Here is a 24,125-nt window from a genome sequence, read left to right on the forward strand (position 1 = left end):
TGCCCTCTGCTAGTTTAGAAGTTGGTTTCCTCTTGCTGCTCTCATTCTTTTATTTATAATGTCAGTTTGTTAAATTGAGATCTTTTTAACTTTTTAATGTGAACATTTGGTGCTGTAAATTTCCCTCTTAACACTAGGTCAGCTGTGTTGCAGTACTTTGTTCTCATTTGTTCCTAAGAACTTCTTGATTTCTCCCTTAATTTTATTATTTACCCAAAAGTCATTCAGGTGCAGGTGTTTGTTTGTTCTTTGAGACAGAGTCTCACTCTGTCACCCAGGCTGGAGTGCAGTGGCATGATCTCGACTCACTGCAACCTCTGCCTCCCAGGCTCAAATGATTCTCTGCCTCAGCCTCCCACCACCATGCCTGGCTAATTTTTTTGTTTTTAATAGAGGTGGGGTTTCACCATGTTGGTCAGGCTGGTCTCAAACTCCTGACCTCAAGTGATCTGCCTGCCTCTGCCTCCCAAAGTGCTGGATTACAGGCGTGAGCCACCATGCCCGGCCCAGGTTTTTTAATTTGTATGTAATTGTATGGTTTCAAGTGGTTTTCTTTGTATTCCATTGTATTTTCATCAGGCTGTGATCTGAGTGTGTGGTTGGTATAATTATGGGATGTTTGGATTTGCTGAGAATTGTTTTATTCTGATTAAAAATTGGTCAGTTTTAGAGTATGTGCCATGTGGTGATGAGAAAAATGTATATTATGTTATTTGTAGATGAAGAATTCTGTAGCTGTCTATTAGGACTATTTGGTCAAGTGTTGCATTTAGGTCCTGATATCTTTGTTAATTTTCTGCCTCAATGATTTATTAGTGTCTGTGGGGTGTTGCAGTCTCCCACTATTATTGTGTCAGAATCTAAGTCTCTCTATACACCTTTAAGAAATTGCTTTATTCATGTGCACATGTGAAAGCAAATTAAATCTTGGGACTCCAAACTCAGTAAGCCAAACAGAAAAGTTAATCTGAGAACTGGGTCACACAAACCTGCCTTTCCCTTTTGGTTCCTAAATAAGATGGCTACAAGATGAAAAGCTGCATACCTCCCCCGATACGTGTCCACAATAAAATTCCTAGTGAGCTGCAGATCTTTACCCCAAAGTGTTTCTGTTAAAATTTTATCATAGAAATGTAAATTGATAGTTTATAGGTTCAGTCACTTCCCTTTCCATCAGACTCAAATGCCTATCTGTTCCTCTGCCCCATTTTGTCTGTGTTATCTTATGTAAAAATTCAGGTTCCCTGCATTTTTCTTCTGCCCTATTTGTCTATGTCATCTGATGTTTAAAAAAAAAAAAATGCAGATTCACTGAGCCAGACAAAGGCATGAATGACTGTATTTTTCTCTCCTCTTCTTACATGAAAATTGTGTACTTACCAGTATCCCACCCTTTTCCCTTTAAACTTGAAGCCCTCAAAATCATCTTGGAAGAAAGACATAGACTTGTCTCCAGGGCACATATCCTTAACTTTGGCAAAAAAACCTCCTAAAATGATTGAGATTTCTCTTGTCATTTTTCTTGATTAACAAACCCATAGATTTTTTTTTTTTTTTTTTTTTTTGAGGTGGAGTTTCACTTTTGTTGCCCAGGCTGGAGTGCCGTGGCATGATTTTGGCTCACTGCAACCTCTGCCTCCCAGGTTCAAGCCATTCGCCTGCCTCAGCCTCCCAAGTAGCTGGGATTACAGGCATGCATCACCATGCCTGGCAAAGTTTTGTATTTTTAGTAGAGACGGGGTTTTGCCATATTGGTCAGTCTGGTCTCGAACTTGTGACCTTAGGTGATCCACCCACGTTGGTCTCCCAAAGTGCTGGTTTTACAGGCATGAGCAACCGCACCTCGCTGGATTTTTTATAACACCTTTCTCTCTCCGGTTTTTTTTTTTTTTTTTTTTTTTTTTTCTGTTAACATTCTTTCAGTTGCACACAGTGTGCAAAATTAAGATGTCCAAGAGTTTAGCTGGGCACGGTGGCTCATGCCTGTAATCCCAAGCACTTTGGGAGGCTGAGGCAGGTGGATCATGAGGTCAGGAGATCAAGACCGTCCTGGCTAACACAGTGAAACCCCATCTCTACTAAAAATACAAAAAATTAGCCGGGTGTGGTGGCGGGCACCTGTAGTCCCAGCTGCTTGGGAGGCTGAGGCAGGAGAATGGTGTGAACCTGGGAGGAGGAGCTTGCAGTGAGCCGAGATCGCACCACTGCACTCCAGCCTGGGCGACAGAGCGAGACTCCGTATCCAAAAAAACAAAAAAAATTGTCCAAGAATTCAAAAACATGTCCAGAGACCTGTCTGTTGTAGGAGAAAATTAAAAATAAGAGGCTTTATTCTCCCATGTGAAAATAACGGAGGATATTTTGCTAATCTCTTTTTTCTTAAAGGATTTAAATTATATGTAGATTTTTGTCTTTGTTGTTTTGAAAGATACGTAAATTATGTTAATAGCTAAATAAATTTTTGGTCATTGTTCTTGATTTGGGATTGTCTCTAAGACCTCAGATTTATTGCTTTGTTTTTGCTTTGGCCAATTTTTTGTAAAATTTTTAATCTTTTAAAGTAGACACAGATTTGTTTAAATCAAAGCTCATTTTAAGAGCACACAAAAGTTGAGCACAAAGATAGTATTAAATTTAGCAATACAGAATGATGAAGACTAAAAAATGCTGAGTAAATTCCTTTGACAGAAAACAGATTATCCAAGGTAATTATCTGTTATTTGCAGACTGAAATACTTCCATTGCAAAAGCGAGGTTCAGTGTATGAACTGAACAGTGGAGTATGTAGTTGTTGTTTGGTTTCTATTTATTACTTCAGAACAATTAGCCTAGTTAGGTGTAGCATTTGTAGACAAACTGCATTCATATCAATTAAACAGTATTTTCTACACTAGTATTTATTTTGAATGAATCCCTTAGTCATTTTAATATTGAATATTTATTTTGAATGAATATTACAAAATAAATATTCAATATTTATTTATTTTGAATGAATTTATTTATTTTGAGTGAATCCCTTAGTCATTTTAATATTGTTATTCATACTTTTGAAATATAAAGTGTTTTAATTATGGTTACATACAATATTTTAAAATCCTATGTATAGTATGACTAGTACATTAAAATTATTTATGCTTAGATATTTTATCCAATATGAAAGAAAATTTACTACCAAATTATTACAGTGGATATGATATGCTTACTGATTTATTCAGTAGAGATAATATTAGGGAAGCATGATTTTAGTATCTTTTGTTTCACTAAATTGGAATGCTGCTATTACAAGACAAATAAACAAGGGTGATGTGGCCACTCAAAAACCGTAATAGCTCTTCAGTTAGCCATGATGCAAGCTCAAATATATTCCACTATATTAACAAAGTCCTATTCCAATTGTTCATCAAAATGTTTTGGTGGAAATTGTCAGGCATATTCCAGTATAGATCTCCCATTCAATGGCTAGAAGATAAGAGAGCAGCAGAAATGAAAGAGGAACCTTACTTTGTGTTAAGTTGTAGTCTGGATTGAAGAGATGACCCAGGCAGGCTTTGTGTGAGCAGTGAGGCTGTTTATTCACTTGGGCGCGAGCTCACATAAAGCCTGCTTGGGTCGTCTCTTCAATCCAGACTGCGCTGTAACACACATTTGATGCCGAAACCTGGGATAGGGGAACTCCTTTGGGAGTCGTGTCCCCTAACCCCATCCCCTGACTTCTTGAAGAGACCCAGTCGCGACCTCGGTACCTTGGACTGGCTCTGTAAAAGCCCCGCCTCTGCCTTCGAATCGGTAAGAGACCTCCGTCCTTTCTCAAACTTTCCTTTTCTTAAAGAGAGAGCAGAGGACACTCGCTGTCTGTGTTTCCTAAATCTAACATTGGTCATGGATTATCTCCGGGAAGATAGTCTTCCCTAGGTGAGTGGTCAACCACAGGGACGTGCGTCTTGGTCACTCATCCACTGCACAATTCAGGACTCCAGTTGGGGACACCTGCTGAAGGTCCTTGTGGTTGCTCTCCTCCTAATTTCTCTCTCTCTGTCTCTCTGTTTCTTTAGTCCTCCACTGTCCATCATGGGCAACCTTCTGCCCTCCATTCCTCCTCCTCCTCCCTTGGCCTGTGTCCTTAAGAATCTAAAACCCCTGTGTCTTTCACCTGATCTGGAACCTAAACATCTCATTTTCTTCTGTAATATGACGTGGCCCCAATATAAATTAGACAGTGGCTCTCAGTGGCTGGAAAACGGCACTTTCAATTTCTCTATTTTGCAGGACTTAGACAACTTTTGTCACAAAATGGGCAAATGGTTTGAGGTTCCATACATCCAGGCATGTTTTACACTTCTGTCCCTCCCCAGCCCTTGTTCCCAATGTGATTCATCTCAAATTCTCCTTCTGTCCTTCCTGTCTGCTCCCCTACCACCCTCTGGCGACAGCGAGTCCTCCCTGTCCACAAACCCTTCCGATATTTCTCCTTTCTGCCCGTCCAACTCCGGTCCCAACCCTTCTCCAGACCCCAGTCCCCCTTCTACCCATACTGCGCCTCCCTATATCCCTTCTGTCCCCACTCCGCCCCATACCCGATCTGGCTTACAATTTGGTCCCACTTCTAATCCCCCTCCTCCCACCCCTCTCTTTCCCTTTTGAGAGGTGGCTGGAGCTGAAGGAATAGTCTGAGTTCATGTTTCTTTCTCCCTGTCTGACCTGTCTCAGGTCAGCCAGTGTTTAGGTTCTTTTCCATCAGACTCCACTAAATATATCTAGGAATTTCAATATTTAGCTCAGTCTTGTAACCTCACCTGGAGTGACTTAAATGTCATCCTCACTTCTATACTCACTCCCGAAGGGAGCGAGTTTGGGCCCTAGCTCAGTCCTATGCAGATGACCACTGGCGCCTTGAACTAGGTCTCCAGGAAGATGCCAGGGAGGTCCCCCGTGAAGAGCCCCAGTGGAACTATCAAACAGGATCTCCTGGTACGGCCAGGCGAGATTATATGATCACTTGCTTAGTAGAGGGACTCCAAAAAGCTGCATATAAGGCAATCATTAATGATAAGTTAAACCACTCATGGCAAGGACGAAAATCCAGCCCAGTTTATGGCCTGTCTGACTGCCACTCTCAGACGGTATACAGCTTTAGACCTTGAAGGGCCAGAAGGCCAACTTATTCTTAATGTGCATTTTATTACCCAGTCAGCTCCCGATGTTAAAAAAAAACTTCAAAAATTAGAATCTGGCCCTCAAATCCCACAACAGGATTTAATTAACCTTGCCTTTAAGGTGTTCAGTAACAGGGAAGAGGCTATCCGGTGGCAGCGTATTTCTGAATTACAGATGCTTGCCTCCGCTGTTAGATGAACCCCAACCACACCAATGGCCCGTAGGGATTTCAAGGCGTCCAGATCGCAGCGCCCAGCAGCCCCTCCAGGGCCATGCTTCAAGTGCCATAAAAATGGCCACTGGGACAAGGAATGCCTGCAGCCTGGGATACCTCCTAAGTCATGCCCTGTTTGTGCTGGCCCTCACTGGAAGTCAGACTGTCCAACTCAAGCTGCCATCCCTAGAGCTCCTGGAGCTCAACCCCACAGCCCCCTGGCTGACTCCTTCCCTGATGTCATCGGCTTGGTGGCTGAGGAATGACACTGCCCGAACACCTCAAAGGCCCCCGGACCATCATGGACCTCAGGTAACTCTTAAGGTGGAGAGTAAGTCCATCCCCTTTTTGATTGATATGGGGGCCACCCACTCCACCCTTCCCTCCTTTCAAGGACCTGTCTCCTTAGCCTCCATGACTGCTGTTGTGGGAATTGACGGCAAAGCCTCCAGACCTCTCCAGATTCCAATGGTGTGGTGTCAACTAGGTCAGCACTCCTTTTTGCACTCCTTCCTAGTCATCCCCACTTGTCCATTCCCTCTGCTCAGCCGAGACATCCTAACAAAACTGTCTGCCTCCCTCACTATTCCTGGGCTACAGCCACATCTCCTTGCCAGCCTTCTCCCCAACCCCTCACCAACCCCACAAGCTCCTCTAATGTCTCCCTTCCTTAGCCCCAAGGTCTGGGATATCACCTCTCCCTCCCTTGCTACAGATCACTCCCACCTCGTCATCCCTTTGAAGCCAAACCATTCTCACCCTGCCCAATGCCAGTACCCTATCCCTATGCCACCCCTAAAAGGCCTAAAGCCTTTTTACCTGCTTTTTACAACGTGGCATCTTAGTACCTGTTAACTCTGCCATCCTTCCCTTTCAAAAACCAGACAAGTCCTACAGATTAGTTCGAGACCTTTGTCTCATCAGTCAGATTGTACTTTCCATCCATCCTATAGTGTCAAACTCATATGCTCTCTTGTCCAAAGTACCTCCCTCCACTACCTATTATTCCGTTCTCAACCTAAAAGATGCCTTCTACACCATTCCCCTACACCCCTCCTCTCAACCTCTTTTTGCCTTCACCTGGACTGACCCTGACACCCATCAGTCCCAACAACTAAGCTGGACCATTCTTCCCAGGGCTTCCGGGATAACCCTCATTATTTTAGCCAAGCCCTTGCCTGCAACCTACTCTCTTTTCAGCCTTCCTTTTCCTACCTCATCTGATATGTTGATGATCTTCTCTGCAGTCCCTCCTAGGAATCCTCCCAACAGAATATCCTCCTACTCCTTCAGCATTTAGACTCTAAAGGGTACCGAATGTCCCCTCATCAATATTTATACTGATTCCAAGTATGCTTTCCACATCCTTCATCACAATGCTGCCATCTGGGCGGAAAGAGGTTTTCTAACCACACAAGGGTCTTCCATTATCAATGCCTTTATCATAAAGTTCCTCCTTAAGGCTACTCTCCTGCCTGCCAAGGCTGGAGTTGTGTCCACTGCAGAGGACACCAAAAACCGACAGACCCTGTCGCTAAAGCAAATGCCCACGCCAATAAAACAGCAAAAGAGGTGGCAAATGCCTCAGTGTCTGCAGACGTTCCAGTCTGTGCTCCAAAAGGCCAGTACGTTTCTTTCTCATCTATCATCCCTACCTACTCTTGTTCTGAAAGCCTGCTCTACTTGTCCTTTCCAACTCACAAGGCAAGTGGTTCTTAGATCACAGAAAGTTCCTTCTTCCTGCCTCAGAAGCGCAATCTATTCTCTCATCCTTCCATGACTGCTTGCGTGTAGGGTACAAGCCTTTGGCTCACCTCCTAGAGCCCCTTATTTATTTCTCATCGTGGAAGTCCATCCTTAAAGCAATCACCTCTCAATGTTCCATCTGCCACTCCACCAATCCCCAAGGTTTTCTTAGGCCCCCTCCTTTCACAACACATCGGGCCCGAGAGTTTACTACTACACAAGATTGGCAAATTGACTTCACTCATATGCCTCATGTCAAAAAATATAAGTACCTCCTAGTTTGGGTTGATACCTTCGCCAGATGGGTCATGGCTTTCCCTACTGGATCTGAAAAGGCTGCAGCAGTTATTACTTCTCTTCTAACAGATATTATTCTTTGTTTCGGCCTCCCTACTTCCATCCAGTCTGACAATGGTCCAGCTTTCATTAGCCAAATCACCCAGGCAGTTTCCCAGGCCCTTGGCATCCAGTGGAATCTCCACACCCCATACCATCCTCATTCCTTAGGAAAGATTGAAAGAGCCAGCAGCCTCTTAAAAACTCACCCTCCAGCTCCGAAAGGACTGGACTGTTCTCCTACCACTTGTGCTCCTCCGGATCTGAGCCACTGCCCATGAACCTACCGGGCATAGCCCATTCGAACTCTTATATGGTAGTACTTTTCTACTCGGGCCCAACCTCATCCCAGACACCAGTCCTCTTGGGGACTATTTACCCAGTCCTCCAACAGGCTAGGAATGAAATCCGTCAAGCTGCTAACCATCAGGTGCTAACCCACCCCAGATACCCAGCCATATGAGGACACTGGCTGGACAGCCCATCCTGATAAAGAGCTGAACCCCCCGATCTCTACAACCTCGGTGGACAGGACCCTTCCTGGTCATTTATAGCACCCCAACAGCTGTCCGCTTACAAAGATCCTCCTCAGTGGATTCATCCTTCCAGAGTAAAGCTGTGTCCATCTGACACTCAGCCTGACCCTTCTTCCTCCTCTTGGAAGTTACAAGTACTCTCCTCGACCTCGTTAAAACTCACCCGAATCCCTGAAGAAACTTAAATGTCCTGCTCCTGTCCACCCTGCTGCTTCACCCTCTTCCTCCACTCTATTTGCTAAGACATGTCCTGGTTTCATCCCCAAACTCCCACCTTAGATTCTCTCTTTAACCGGATAGATGGTCTCATCTTTTAGGGCACCCTGTATGACTTCTCCCCAGATGAAACGCCTCTATTTACCTTCCTACTCACTTTATCTATCCCTCCTGCTCCTTTGGCTGCCCCGCATGGCCGCACGCCCACTTCCAGTAATGCCTAATTACCTCTAGAAAACTCTCAACCCACTTTCTGTTAAACCAGTCCAAGCCTTCTTTGGCAAAGGACTGCTGGCTTTGCATTTCTCTATCAGCTACCACTTATGTTGCCACTCCCATTCCCACAAAAACTGGGTAGTTACTAACTTAACTTACCACCCTCGTTATGAAGGAAAAAGCCCTTTCCAACTCCTAAATATGCAGTCATTGGCCGACTTCTCCATCAATGAAATGACCGAAAATACCCCAACAGGACATGCAGTTCAACTTTTAGGCTCCTACATGTCCAGCCTCACCCATTACACAAGAAATGAAAAACCCATACACGGCCCTGTGACTACAAACACTGTCTTAACTTTCCAAGCCCCTTTATGCATCCAACACAACCTGTCATCAGGCCTACCCCTAGGTCACCTCCTGTTCCATCAGTGCAACTACACCTCGCAGCTTCAAGCCCCATCTGACTACATTAACTTCCAGGTCTCCCAAACGGCTACATTCAAACAGCCTGTCCACTTCTCAAAGCCCCCAGAAGTCATCAGCACCTCCCTGCTTAACAAACAATCCGGGTTTTATAATGGCAGGCATACACACTGCATGACCGACCATTCACCCCTGGACCCCCTGCAGCAGCACTCCCACCACTGACAAATGCCTCCTTTCCCCGCTTTCAGCTACCCTTCTGAGTGGCTTCTAGTAGATACAAAATGATTTTTCCTCCAATGGGAAAATAAAACTGGGAGCCACTCAGCTTATCCCAAACATCCCTTTTCAGCCACTCACGGGGGCCACCTTGGCAAGTACCCTAGGGGTGTTAGAAAATGAAAACAACAAATTCACACATCTTTTTAACATACACAGCCAGTTCTGCCTACCCAGCCAAGGCATATTCTTCTTGTGTGGAACTTCAACCTATGTCTGCCTCCCCACTAACTGGACAGGCACCTGTACCCTAGTCTTCCTAAGCCCCAAAATTGACATTGCCCTTGGAAACCAAACCTTACCAGTCCCTGTCAGAGCCCATGTCCATCAGTGTAGGGCCGTGCAGATAATACCCTTGCTTATAGGACTAGGAATTACCAATGCCACAGGAACAGGAATAGCAGGTTTGTCCCCTTCCCTGTCCTACTATTGTACACTCTCAAAGGATCTCTCAGCCTCCGAGACATAGTAAAATCCACCCTTACTCTCCAATCCCCAATAGACTCCTTAGCAGCAGTAACTTTCCAGAACCACTGTGGCTTAGACCTCCTAACCGCCGAAAAAGGTGGTCTGTGCACCTTTTTAGGGGAAGATTGTTGTTTTTACACCAACCAGTCTGGACTAGTACAAGATGCTGCCCAGCGGTTAAATGAAAAGTCTTCTAAAATCAGGCAACGTCTTTCAGACTCTTAACACCAATCTTTGGAGCTGGGCATTGTGGCTTCTCCCTAAAGCTTGGCCCCTCATTTCCATCATTCTCCTTCTCCTGTTCAGACCCTGTCTCTTCTGACTAGCCTCTCAGTTCCTACAAAATCTCATTCAAGCTGTTACCAGTCAATCTATGCGGCAAATGCTACTCCTAACTGCCCCTGAATGTCACCTCAACCCCAAGATCTCTCTCCCGATTAGGAGTCCATGCCACCCCAAGTCCCGCTTGAAGAATCCCTGAGAAACATCTCTGCGTCCACTTCTTTTCTTATTAAAACAAAAAGACAGGAATGTCATATCCCAAAAATACGGCTGCACTATTGCCAGCAGGCCATTATTACAGTGGGCCATTAAGAACTCTGTGAACGGCACATATGCCTCCAGACTTCCTGGAACCAGAAAACCTGCAACAACCAAAAACCACAAAAGAAGAACAGCGGGTTCCTGTCCCAACTGGTTGATCAACTTCTTGAGTCAACAAGTCCCAAAACTGTGTTGTAATTTTCCATCCGCCACTTTGCCCTATAAAGACTGCTCTCCCTCACGCCTCCGGGCTGACTCCCTTTTCAGACTCAGCCCACTAGCACCCAAGTGAATAAACAGCCTTGTTGCTCACACAAAATCTGCTTGGGTCTTCAATCCAGACCACGCTGTAACACACACTTACAAAATTTTGCTGAGAATATGCCCGCCTTTATTCTTTATGCTCATGTTTCTCACACTGAGGGTAGCTGTACACTTTGGGTTTTTACAGAGAAATGTGTTTTAGGGGAATATTTTCTGACTGACTTGTTCAATCATCTAATCTGAGTTTTTTTCTAAAGATGCTTTTATCTTTTTTTTTTCTCTCAATATAATCATTTTCAGCTGTTTTTCTCTTGAATGCATTGGGTGTCTGTTTTGGAAGCCCTATTACTATCCCATGGTGTCTGTGAATGAGGTGGGCTGTCACAGTGAGAACTCTTGGAGCTATCTCTATATGGACTCTTGCTGGAAATCTAGCAGAGAGATTTCCATGTCACCATTATAAATAAAAAACTGAGGTTTAAACACTGCACCTATTCCCATTATTGTGAAGGTGCAGTTCTACCCAGGAGTCCTGCAGGCTTTCCTCCTGCAGCTCAGGCTTCACTCTCTGATGTGGCATTGAAGTGCTGCTGTGGCAGTTGGGGTTATATATAGGGTGCCAGGTGTGAGCTCTGTGCTATGGACTCTGCCTCAGTGGCAGATGGTAGGAGTCAAGAGAGGACACAAGCCACCAGGAGATGGCAGGCAGGAGGCACCTGGCTTTAAGTTGCAGAATTACCTCTTGTCATGAAGATGTGAAAAGTTTATTTTGTCATTGATTATAACCAATTAGCATATATGGATGGCCTTCCCAATTACCAGGTGAATTTAGGGTGAACTATGTATGACATGTGCTGTAAATTTTTCTACTTGTGGACTAATTATTGTGACTGTCTTTCTGTCTTTGCAATCTCTTAAGCAGATTGACTGTGATACATGTCACATTCTGGTTTAATTGTGTAATAAAATGGTTTTCTTTCTGTTCTGTCATTGTGGAGTTACTCTGGAGCTGGACAAAATTTTTCTTTTAGTTATATTTTCCAAACACTGTCTAGAATTGCCACACATCATATAAACATATAAGGTGCCAACCAAGCTTTAACCTAGAGGAGGCTTTTCCTTTCAGGCTTTCAGTCAACTCACGATTGTGCTGCAAAATGCATGCTGTCCCCTAAATATGCAGGCAGAATTGTGTCTCTGCCTATTTGGTGTTATAGTCCTCTACAGTCACCTCTAGAGAGGCTAGGCCAGATTTCTACATACTTCACAGGGCAGCGATTAACCATTTTACCTCTTTAAATGACTCTTGTATCTTTAGACCAGAAGCTGATTTCAGAGACCATGGGGCCCAGAAACCCAGAGTAACGTGTGTGCATTAAGTAGACATGATAATCTCCATTTTTTTCCCTTCCTCCTGTTATTTTTTTTCTTTTTTTTTTTTTTTGAGATGGAGTCTCACTCTGTTGCCCAGGCTGGAGTGCAATGGCATGATCTTGGCTCACTGCAACCTCCACTTTCTGGGTTCAAATGATTCTCCTGCCTCAGCCTCCTGAGTAGCTGGGATTACAAGTGTGCACCAAGACGTCCAGCTAATTTTTGTATGTTTAGTGGAAGGGGGAGGTTTCACCATGTTGGCCAGGCTGGTCTCAAACTCGTGACCTCAGGTGATCGGCCTGCCTCGGCCTCCCAAAGTGCTGGGGTTACAGGTATGAGCCACCACACCCAACCCCTTCTTCCTCTTCTTAAAATACCCACAAATGTGTGGATGACACCTACTGCTACTGCACCCACCTAGGAACTAAATTTGTAGCTCCAAATTCTGAATCAGGGACTTAAGATTTGGGAAAAAAGAAAACCTTTTATTTGAGAAATGCAAATTCTTTTAGTTACAAGGTTCAGATACATTAAAATAATACCACAATTATGTATTTCTCTGTTCTTTGAGCTATGAATTTCTCTCTTGAAACTGCTTGCTATTGCCACAAGTAGCTATAAATTTAAATTAATAATGACACACTGGATCCTGTAACCCACACCCTATAGCTTAACAATGTATATCCAATCGATAATCAATGTTTTTTTTTTGTAAACAAATGAGAGTTTCTGACAGGCAACTTTGTATCAGCCCACTCTCTGTCCCTCTCTTTTTGCCTTTACAAATCCACTTGTAACTGCGCTAATCAAAGTGTAGATTCCTGGCAACTTGAATCTTTGATCCCTGGTTACAATTCCCAGTCTTGGCCCAAATAAATTCTCTACTTATATTCATGTAGCTTCAGCTTTTTCCTTTCAAGTAGACGTATTATTTAGAATGTGCTAGAGCAGCCCCTATGAGGCAATCTCTCCTTTGGTTGTACTCTACTTGCTGTAACACCCAAGAATGCAGAAGCAGGCTGATCCCACCTAGAATCTGTAAGGTCTGGCCTCTACCTGGAATTTACAAGACAGGGCCAGACTCTGGATTGAGAATGTATAGGAAACCAACAGGAGGCATTTTCTGCATTGTGAGATGTCAACATAGACGTCTTAAAGCTTCCCTTTGAGAGTGTTGCTCTTAAAACTTTTCAGATCGTGTTCAGTGACTTGCTACAGTTATGTGAGAGGGTCCAGGTGTAAATAGAATCTGATGACAGATTCTGTAAGAGTAAACAAGCATCTTAGGGGTGAGAGATGAAGGCCACAAAGTATTGAGAGTCATTATATCACAATTATACCTACCCATAAAATGTAATACTGGAGTAGAGTATTTTTGTCTTTCCTTTTGCCCAAGAGCTAGCTAATCAGGACCCGTAATCTGGAGCTCCACTGCGGCAGTTCGATTTTCTATTTAGAATCAGCCTGAGTCTCTCCTGCCTGCCTTATCCTTGGGCCGTCAGCCCAGGGTCACTGGGAACTCTCTTACAATCACCTAGGCATCTTTGAGATATTTGAGGATGTCCAGAGCAGAATTGTGTCAGGTTGACAAGAGTGGTTAATTGTGCCTCTGTCTCAGTGTAAGAGAAATTAGTCATCCTGTGTTTGCTCCTCCCCTCATACAAGAGATGTCTTTGGTTGGTATCTAGTTGAGAGTTTTCCAGTTTCCTGGTAGTTGGGTAAAAAACAAGGAGGAGGTCTGGAGACTCAAGCAGATAAACTAATTGCTACCATTCCATATGGCCATTAGAAAAATAGATAAAGCAGTCATGATCCCTACCATCTAGGAACAGTTAGTCTAGACTAGCAAGTGAATACATGGTTGAATTAAGCATCATATGGTTGGCAAAGTGAATAGATGTGTGGGAAAACGTGTGGGCTTTATTTGGGCCACTTTCTTTATATTGTTGTGACTTCCGAGGTCATCATTTGAATGAATGTTTATGGACCCAAGAGTTTTAAATATTTTTATTTCTCTTACTTTGCTAAGAATGCGTATTTATCTTAAAATTACCCTAGAAAACCCTAGGAGATTTGTTTAAATGGCTAATTAGTATATTTATACAGTTGATGGGGTGAGCAGAGTAATATATAGGGTTTACTCCCAGCTCCAGTTCTGTTCAGATTCACCCTTTTTGGAGGCCTTATTTAGGTCTGGCCCCACCCTGGAGTCTTGCCTCACAGAACTGATAAGAAGAGAACAGAGTTTTGGCTGGTGCCTTTCTAGAGTGGGTGCTAACAATTTCCGAATTCCACAAGGAGATAAATGGGAAAAAAAAAAGTATGCATTTTAGAGTCCTAATTTTTAAAATTTTTTATTAAAACCAGTGCTTGCAGAGACATTCCATTTAACAACATGTTTTCTATTCCTGCGGATCCAGTAGTTTCCCACAAGTCACAAAACAGTAAATATAAACACAATGAAAATTTCTCTAAACCATGTTCAACTGTTCTTATCTGTAGCCCTCTCATCTGTCTGTATTTAGCATACTTTTTTAATTCTATACATTTTTTTATTTTTTGAGACAGAGTCTCACTCTGTTGCCAGACTGGAGTGCAGTGGAGTGATCTCAGCTCACTGCAACCTCTGCCTCCCGGGTTCAAGCAATTCTCCTGCCTCAGCCTCCGGAGTAGCTGGGATTACAGGCATGCGCCACCGCACCCTGCTAATTTTGTATTTTTAGTAGAGACGGGGTTTCTCCATGTTGATCAGGCTGGTCTTGAACTCCCAATTTCTGGTGATCTGCCTCTGCCTCCTAAAGTGCTGGGATTACAGGCGTGAGCCACCATGCTCGGCCTAATTTTTATATTTTCAGTAGAGACGGAGTTTCACCATGTTGGCCAGGATGGTCTCGATTTCTTGACCTCGTGATTTGCCCACCTTGCCCTCCCAAAGTGCTGGGATTACAGGCATGAACCACCATACCCGGCTATCCTATACATTTAAAAAAAATTCAGTGACAGCTCATGGCCACTTGGTAAGTGTGTGTGTGTTTGTGTTTTTCAGGAACCATTGACATTTAAAGATGTGGCCATAGAATTCTCTCTGGAGGAGTGGCAATGCCTGGATACTGCACAGCGGGATTTATATAGGAATGTGTTGTTAGAGAACTACAGAAACCTGGTCTTTTTGGGTGAGGATAACTTCAATACACAATTCCTAAAATACCCTTAAAGTTTTATTTCTCTATTTTTGTAGACTGTTTTCTGGTAATTTATGCTTTGCATAAATGAGTTTCAGATCTCTGTTTTCAAGAAAATCTTTGAGATTTGTGTAGAAAATAATTCCTTCAAGATGTTTCATTTTGACCTGAGCTTTTCACATTAGTGAGCTAATCTGTATTTTTCACTCTAGATTAGTGATAATTCCAGAAATTTAGTGGCATGCAATATTGTTGTCCATGCCTTTAAATCTACTTTCCGACACCAATTTTTGATTCAATAGTACCAGATAGTAAAATTTAAAACCTACACATTTAAAATATTTTCTAAATATTTAGAAATTTATGTTATAAATTAGTATTTATTCTATTACATCCTCTTTACTGAGCACCTTACTGGATTGGTAATTGGAGAATATGATTAAGATTCATGTTATTTATTTTTAATAAAACAGGTATTGCTGTCTCTAAGCCATATCTGATCACCTGTCTGGAGCAAAAAAAAGAGCCCTGGAATATAAAAAGACATGAGATGATAGCCAGGCCCCCAGGTAGGTGAGAGTGAAAGTGAATACAACAGATGACAAAGATTAAAGGTCAAAGGTCAAAGAAAAAGCCAGTCCTTAACATGTGATTTGGGTAGCTGTATTCCAAAGGAAATACTTTCTGGAAACCCTGAGTGTTTTTTTTTTTTCTTTTGCTCTTACATAGGGGCGTCTTCTGTCTTATGCTTTTAAATTCTCTAAGATTCTGCTTTCCCTTCAGTGATCTTCCTTCAAGTTCACAGTGAGAGCCAAAGTTCTTTTCAAGGCATATAAGAGACTGCACAATCTGACTCTTTCGTTTTGGGGGACACATATATCTGCATAATTTTGAAAACCTCTATGTTAAACTGTTTTTTAAGTTATTTTTTGCATCATATCTGAAATGTGTGAGTAGTGGTTTCTGTTCCATTGGGTTTTTAAAAATTTATTTGTTCATTTTTCTGCACATTCCATTCTGTTTTTATTACTATAGTCTTGAAATATAGTTTGAAATTGTAAACTATGATGTTCTTCTGCTTTTTTCTTTTTTTCACAAAATTGCTTTGGCTCTTCAAAGCTTATTGTAGTTTCATGTAAATTTTAGAATTATATTTTTCATTACTGTAAAAATAATGCCACTGGACTTTCAATAGGGAGTTTATTGAATCTATAGATCACTTTGGAAAACATGGTACTTTACCAATATTTACTGCTTCAATCCATATTCATAAAATATTTTAAAATTTATTTGTGTCTTTAATTTCTTTCATTGTAAATTTTATTTACCTCCTTGGTTTAATTTGTTCTCAAGAATATATTATTTTAATGCTATTATAAATAGCATTGTTTTCTTCCTCTGTTTTATCAGATAGTTTGTTTTGAGTGGATGGAACCATAATTTATACTTGTATGTTAATTTTATATTTTGGTAATTTACTAAGTATATTTATCAGTTTTGACGGGTTTTAATGTATACTGTTTATGGTTTTGTATATGTAAGATTATATGATCTGCAAACAGCAACTTTTTACTTGTCTTCAATTTCAATGTTGTTTTATTTTATTTTATTTTAATTTATTTATTTTTGAGACAGAGTCTTGCTCTGTCACCCAGGCTGGAGTGCAGTGGCGCTATCTCGGCTCACTGCAAACTCCGCCTCCTGGATTCACACCATTCTCCTGCCTCAGCCTCCTGAGTAGCTGGGACTACAGGTGCCCACTACCATGCCCAGCTAATTTTTTTTTTTTTGTATTTTTAGTAGAGATGGGGTTTCACCATGTTGGCCAGGATGGTCTCGATCTCCTGACCTCATGATCCACCCGTCTTGGCCTCCCAAAGTTCTGGGATTACAGGCATGAGCCACCGTGTGTGGCTGCTTTTTTTTTTTTTTTTAAACTATTTGCCACATACTTTCAGTGCTATGATAAAAGCATTGACAATAGGTACTATATAGTTTTGCACTGGTGTCTGTGAATTTGAAAGAGCAAAAACCTCTTTAAGTTTTTATAAACTAATTTTAGGAGGTAAAGATCTTCTTTTGTTGAGCCCCCAGGTGACGGGATGCCCTCTGGGTTTGTTGTGGAGAGGGGTTGTAGCTTAGTCACAAGGATGCTGGGTCTGCACTAGGGTCCACCGTTATTAGCTTGTTACTAGAAGCTTGGGTAGTTTTAATTCCCATTTTAGTTTTGGATAGGCTGAATGTCCTTCAGGACGTTGCTCTGTAGGGCAGATATTAGGGCATGTTTTTGCAGTTGGGTCTGCATATGTTGGGCCTCATATCAGGATGTGGATGAGTATGGCTTTCACTGAATACCAGCGAGGATTTTTCCAGGTCACTGTGTGGGTTTTTTGTTTGTTTTTTTGAGATGGAGTTTCGCTTTTGTTGCCCAGGCTGCAGTGGCGTGATCTCGGCTTACTGCAACCTCCGCCTCCCAGGTTCAAGCGATTCTTGTGCTTCAGTCTCCCAAGTAGCTGGGATTACAGGCCCCTGCCACCATGCCTGGCTAATTTTGTATTTTTAGTAGAGACAGAGTTTTACCATGTTGGTCTGGCTGGTCTCCAACTCCTGACCTTACGTGATCCACCTGTCTCTGCCTCCCAAAGTGCTGGGATTATAGGCGTGAGCCACCACGCCCAGCCACTGTGTGGGTTTCTATGTCTACAGGCAGAACTGACCATGAACTGTGGATCAGGGAGCTGGAACTGAGTCATTGAACTGTTTCAGGGACCACAGTAAAGGCCAAGGTCTGCAGGCCTGCCTGCATGGCTACAAAGGGGTGTTCTCCTCCAGGCCTCTGGAAAGACAAGACCTCTCGCAGAATGTGACTAGGAGAAATTTGAGGTGATGACTGAGTAAGTTCAGAATTCTTAGTCGGATTAAGTTGGGAGGGCCATTTCCTGGTCTGTAGCCAAGTACAGGGGTCTTGTAGTTTGCCTCCTGAATGAGGGCCCACCTTCTGAAAAGGAACACTTCTCAATCTTTGGCTCTAGCAGTTTCATAAGTCCCTCCCTGCATCTCGGAGCTCTCTTAAAGGCACTTATTTTTTATGTATTTATTTATTTTCTATTTTTTTGGTTTTTTTTGTTTGTTTGTTTATTTTTAAAGGCACTTATTTTTTAGATGGGTTCTTGCTTTATAACCGAGGCTGGTCTTTAAATTCTGGTCTGAAGCAATTCTTCAACCTGAATATACCATGTAGCTGTCATCACAGGTGTGATACATGATGCCTGGCTCTCTCAGAAACACATTTTTTTTTTGGTCAGAGATAGCTGATAAATGTTTTTGCTGTTGGGGTATAAGAAAATAGGGCACCTTTTATTTTTCCATCTTACTGATGTTACTCTCTGTATACATTTTTGTTTTTTATTTCCTACTTTAAATTTGTCTGTAACTTTAGATTCAGACATTTAGGGCAATATACTAGAATTTACAAGTTATGCCTAAAGTAAATTAGATAATTAGTAGGCATTCCATATTTACTAAAATAGTTACTTACAAATTTGAGCTGTTGGTATAAACAAATCATAGGATTTTCACCCACTTTCTTCAGCCTATATCTAAGTAATAGCATAATTTATTCTCAAATACTTCTTTTATGTATTAGAGACTCTAACCATATTCTGTGCGCGCACACACACACACACACTTACACATATAAATATATATTACATACACAAATATATACATACACATTCTTATTTTCTCTACACACACACACACTTACACATATAAATATATATTACATACACAAATATATACATACACATTCTTATTTTCTCTTTATTTAGCAGTGTAAGGGTATTCTTTGCTTCTAAAATCAGATTACAGAAGTTTTATTTTGTGTAAGAATAGCATATATTTTAAATATCAGAATTATCTCCACTTCCTTTTAAATGCTCATTTATTAAAATTTTCTCATTAGCATTTTCTATTTATGATTATACTGCATTTTCTCTGAACTTTTACTGCCACACGACACATGCCATTGATTCAAAATACCTGTCTTCCATGAGTACACAGTTAAATATTGCAGTTATCTAGACAAATTCTTTCTTAATGGTACATCAATGTTGCAAAAAAGATTTCATGAATAAACATTTCTCTTATTGTTTTGTAGTTCCATATTAGTGTGGTTTTTCAGTGTAGGTTTCTTAACATCAGATTATTGGTGTTTTGTTTTACTTACATAATTTTAGACAATTTGCAATTCTGTTTGTACACTTTTAAGTCAATATGGGGTTTAAAAAATAAATTAGCCATATGTCTATTACAATCAGATTATATATGTGTGTTTTATCTATAAATATGACCCAAATTTTGGTTATGGCTTATCTTGTTTATATTCTTTCTTAGCTGATTTTAAATGGTTGTTTTGTCTAAGTAGTCATGGAAATCATCTTTTTTCACTGTGTGTTTAATGATGAATTTATATTTCCTTTGTGTGAGAGAAACACTTTTGTGATTTGAGGCAATTTTTGAAAAGATTTATAATTCTATATTTTTTTCAGTTTTTCTTTAAAATATTGTTGTAAAAACCCATTATATAAAATATACAGTTTTAAATCTATTGAAGTGTCATTGTTTTGAGACAGGATCTTACTCTGTCACCCATGCTAGAGTGCAGTGGCATGGCTGGCTTACTGCAGCCTCAGCTTCCTGGGCTCAAGTGATTCTTCCACCTCAGTTTCCTGAGTAGCTGGGACTACAGACATACTATGGGACCACCATGTCTGGATAATATTTTGATTATTTGTTGGAACAGGGCCTCATTAAGTTGTCCATGCTGGTCTCAAACTTCTGGCCCAGTAATCCTCCCACCTTGGTCTCATGAGCCCCTGCAGTTCACTGGTATTTTTAAATTTCATAAGACTTGGTATGATTCCTAACAGAATACACCAGATGCAAATAAGAATATTGTACATTTTGGGCCAGGTGTGGTGGCTCACGCCTGTAATCCCAGCACTTTGGGAGACCGAGGCAGGCGGATCATGAGGTCAGGAGATCGAGACCATCCTGGCTAACATGGTGAAACCCCGTCTCTACTAAAAATACCAAAATTAGCCGGGCATCGTGGTGGGCGCCTGTAGTCCCAGCTACTTGGGAGGCTGAGGCAGGAGAATGGAGTGAACCCAGGAGGCGGAGCTTGCAGTGAGCCAAGATCGCGCCACCGCACTCCAGCTTGGGCGATAGAGTGAGACTCTGTCTCAAAAAAAAAAAAGTGTACATTCTCTTGCTTTTGACTGAAAAGTTTTGTACATGTCTGTTAAGCTTAGTTAGTCTGTAATATGGTTTGCATGTCCATGTTCTGCAAACCTCATGCTGCAATGTACTCTTCAATGTTGGGTGTAAAACCTAGTCGTAAGTGTTTTGGCTATGGGGCCAAATTCCTCATGAATGGCTTAGCATCATCGTCTTGGTAATCAAAAAGTTTATACTCTGTTAATTCAAATGAGAGCTGGTTCATTAAAAGAAACTGGCTCCTTCACCTCATACTTCCTCTGTCTATGACCATGTGATATGTTCAGTTACTTTTTGCCTTCCACCATGATCGTAAGCTTCCTGAGACCCTCACTGGAAGCAGATGCTGTCATGCATTTCTTGTACAGGTGCAGTCTGTCAAACTAAGCCAAGTAAACCTTTTTTTTTTTGGAGACTGAGTCTTCCTCTGTTGCCTAGGCTGGAGTGAAATGGTGTGATCCCAGCTCACTGCAACCTCCACCTCCTGGGTTCAAGTGATTCTCCTGCCTCAGCCTCTGGAGTAGCTGGGATTATAGGTGCCTGCTACCACGCCTGGCTAATTTTTGTATTTTTATTAGAGACAGGGTTTTGTCATCTTGGCCAGGCTGGTCTCGAACTCCTGATCTCAGGTGATCCACCTGCCTTTGCCTCCCAAAGTGTTGGGATTACAGGTGTGAGCCACCACGCCTGGCTATTTTTTTCTTTATAAATTATCCGCTCTCAGGTATTCTTCTATATGTAAAAAAATTAATACAGTCTATAATGTTTTCTAAGTTTGCTGTTTTCTTATTGATCTTTTATCTGAACTATTTATTATTGAAAATGGGGTCTTGATGTCTACAATTATTATGTGGCTATGTATTTCTTGCTTCACTTTTGTAAATATTTTCTTTTCTTTTCTTTTTTTTTTTTTTTTTTTTTTTTTTTTTCTTTTTTTTGAGAAGGAGTCTCGCTCTGTCACCCAGGCTGGAGTGCAGTGGCCGGATCTCAGCTCACTGCAAGCTCCGCCTCCCGGGTTCACGCCATTCTCCTGCCTCAGCCTCCCAAGTAGCTGGGACTACAGGCGCCCGCCACCTCGCCCGGCTAGTTTTTTTGTATTTAATAGAGACGGGGTTTCACCGTGTTTGCCAGGATGGTCTCGATCTCCTGACCTCGTGATCCGCCCGTCTCGGCCTCCCAAAGTGCTGGGATTACAGGCTTGAGCCACCGCGCCCGGCCCGTAAATATTTTCTTTATATATTTTGAAGCCTTACTGTTATATATATGTATACATATAGATAAATATAATAGTTACATGTTCCTGGTGGATTAACTCATTATACTATTATATATCAATCTTTGTCTCATGCTAGTCTTCACTTAAAGCATATTATGTCTAATATAATTATGACTACCTCACCCAATTGTGGTTACTATTTGTATAGAATAAAGATATTTTCCCCATTCTGATATTTTCAACCTATTTGACTCAATGCTAATATGAGTTTCATTTTTATTTCTTTTTGAGATGCAGTCTTGCCCTGTCACCCAGGCTGGCTCACTGCAACCTCTGCCTCCCAGGTTCGGGGGATCTCCTGCCTCAGTCTCCTGAGTAGCTGGGATTACAGGAGTGTGTCACCGTGCTTGGCTAATTTTTGTATTTTTTTTTTTCTAGTAGAGACAGGGTTTTACCATGTTAGCCAGGCTGGTCTTTGCCTCCCAAAGTGCTGGGATTACAAGTGTTAGCCACTGTGCCAGGCCTAAAATTAGTCTCGTATAGGCAGCATATTGTATGCTTTTTTCTTAAGTCATTCAGGCTTTTTCTTTTTTTCTTTTTTTAAATGTATTTACTTACTCACTTATATTTAAGATGGGGTTTCACTCTGTCAATCAGGCTGGCTCATAATGTTGTAATCACAACTCACTGCAGCCTCAACCTCCCAAACTCAGATAATCCTCTTATTTCAGCCTCTCAAGTAGCTCCACTACAAGTGACTACCATCACACTCAGCTAGAGTTTTGTATTTTTTGTAGAGACAGGGTTTTGTTATGTTGCCTACGCTGGTCTTGCAATCGTAGAATCAAGTGTTCAGCCCACCTTGGACTCCTAAAATACTGGGATTACATTTCTTTTTATTAAGTTGTTTAGTTAATTTATATTTAAAATGATTGTTTAAATAAATGAAGTTACTGTTATCAGTTTTATTGTTATTGTTTTATGTGTTTCCTTTAGATATGTTTTTTCTTCTGTTTTCTTCAATTTAAATTTTAATTGTGTAGTGACATGCTTTATTTTTAAAATTTTTTTCATACATTCTATATATATTATTTTCATAATGGTCATGAAAAATGGAGATTACATAAAACATCTTAAAGTTAAAACAATTTTTTTTGTTTTTTTGAGACGGAGTCTCGCTCTGTCACACAGGCTGGAGTGCAGTGGCGTGATCTTGGCTCACTGCAACCTCTGCTTCCCAGGTTCAAGTGATTCTCCTGCCTCAGCCTCCCAAGTAGCTGGGATTACAGGCTCGCTGTAATTTTTGTAGTTTTAGTAGAGACAGGGTTTCACCATCTTGGCCAAGTTAGTCTTAACTCCTGACCTCATGATCCACCTACCTCAGCCTCCCGAAGTGCTGGGATTACAAGCATGAGCCACTGTACCCGGCCAATGTTTTTAATCTCATAACAACTTCAATTAAACACAAAAACTATACCTCTGTATTTTTCAGTTGTTGATATTACAAATTATTTTATATTGTATATTTATTAACAGATTAATATTTCATTTTTCATGTGCTTTTTTTTTTGTTGTTGAGACAAAGTTTCACTCTTGTTCAGGCTGAAGTGCAATGGCGCGATCTCGGCTCACCACAAACTCCACCTCCCGGGTTCAAGCGATTCTCCTGCCTCAGCCTCCTGAGTAGCTGGGATTACAGGCATGTGCCACCACATCCAGCTAATTTTATATTTTTAGTAGAGATGGAGTTTCTCCATGTTGGTCAGGCTGGTCTCGAACTCTCCTGACCTCAGGTTATTTGCCTGCCTCAGCCTCCCAAACTGCTAGGATTATAGGTGTGAGCCACCGCACCCAGCCGACCTCTTATTTTGGAAAGTCTTTATTTATATTTTTTTCTTTGAAGTAAAATAATTTTGAATCAAGTCTTACTGGTTAAAATTTTTTGTTACATCAAAATTTGGGAAGTTCTCTGCCTTTTATGTCTTCAGGTAACCTTTTTATTACTTTTTTCCTATATTCTTCTTCCAATATTTCTTTCTTGAATATATTGACATACTTGATGGCGTTTGATAAGTTTTACTTTCCATGTAATTTTGTTTTGCAATTTAATATTTTTGTGTTATATATTTTAGGATGTGCCATCTCACACCAGTTAATTGTATTTTGATGTTTTAGTTTATATTTTAATTGTATATGACAATATTTAACTCTGCAGTTTAAGACAGTGTGGAGCAAAATCAACTATAAATTAGCCATATTCATTGTCTACTGCCAATATAATTATCTGTCTTTATAAATATTATCCCTGTTTTTTTAATGACTTGTATTTTTCTGGTACAGGTTTGTTGTGAATGGTTGTTTAATTTTGTCTAGGTGAGCAGTCATAAAAATTCTCCTAATTTCAACATTTAGTTATATTTGAATCCATATTTTTGTGTGGGAGGAAACGTTTGGATTGAAAGATAATTTGAAAACTGTCATAACTCTATCTTTTTTAGGTATGATTGTTTATTTTTACTTGTCAAAAACACATAACAAAATTTATAATCAAGTATTTTTAAATATTCAATTTAGTCATCTTAATTATATTGACAGTGTTATGCAACATATCCCTAGAATGTTTTTATCTTGCACAACTAAAGCTCAATACATATTAAACAACTACCAGTTTTTCC

At 41.0% G+C, this 24,125-nt stretch overlaps 2 protein-coding genes across 6 annotated transcripts in view; one reads left to right on the forward strand and one right to left on the reverse strand.

Annotated features, from left to right (window-relative positions):
- The window catches only part of LOC126950211 (zinc finger protein 680), a 473,756-nt gene that overhangs the window by 178,941 nt on the left and 270,690 nt on the right, over positions 1–24,125 (reverse strand). The gene's annotated exons all lie outside the window — the stretch shown is intronic.
- ZNF107 (zinc finger protein 107) overlaps positions 1–24,125 on the forward strand; it is a 49,634-nt gene that overhangs the window by 9,546 nt on the left and 15,963 nt on the right. The window contains exons 1-3 of one of the 5 annotated variants that reach the window (XM_050783482.1): positions 3,627–3,786; positions 14,819–14,945; positions 15,428–15,523. In XM_050783482.1, coding sequence (XP_050639439.1) covers positions 3,649–3,786; positions 14,819–14,945; positions 15,428–15,523 — 361 coding nt within the window. In that variant the 5' untranslated portion in view covers positions 3,627–3,648. Of the gene's footprint in view, positions 1–3,626; positions 3,787–14,818; positions 14,946–15,427; positions 15,524–21,182; positions 23,439–24,125 lie in introns of those variants that run through there. The other 4 variants (XM_050783484.1, XM_050783483.1, XM_050783485.1 and 1 more) reach the window with 4 other exon arrangements.

This window comes from Macaca thibetana, chromosome 3, assembly GCF_024542745.1.
Source record: "Macaca thibetana thibetana isolate TM-01 chromosome 3, ASM2454274v1, whole genome shotgun sequence".
NCBI classification, from domain to species: Eukaryota; Metazoa; Chordata; class Mammalia; order Primates; family Cercopithecidae; genus Macaca; species Macaca thibetana.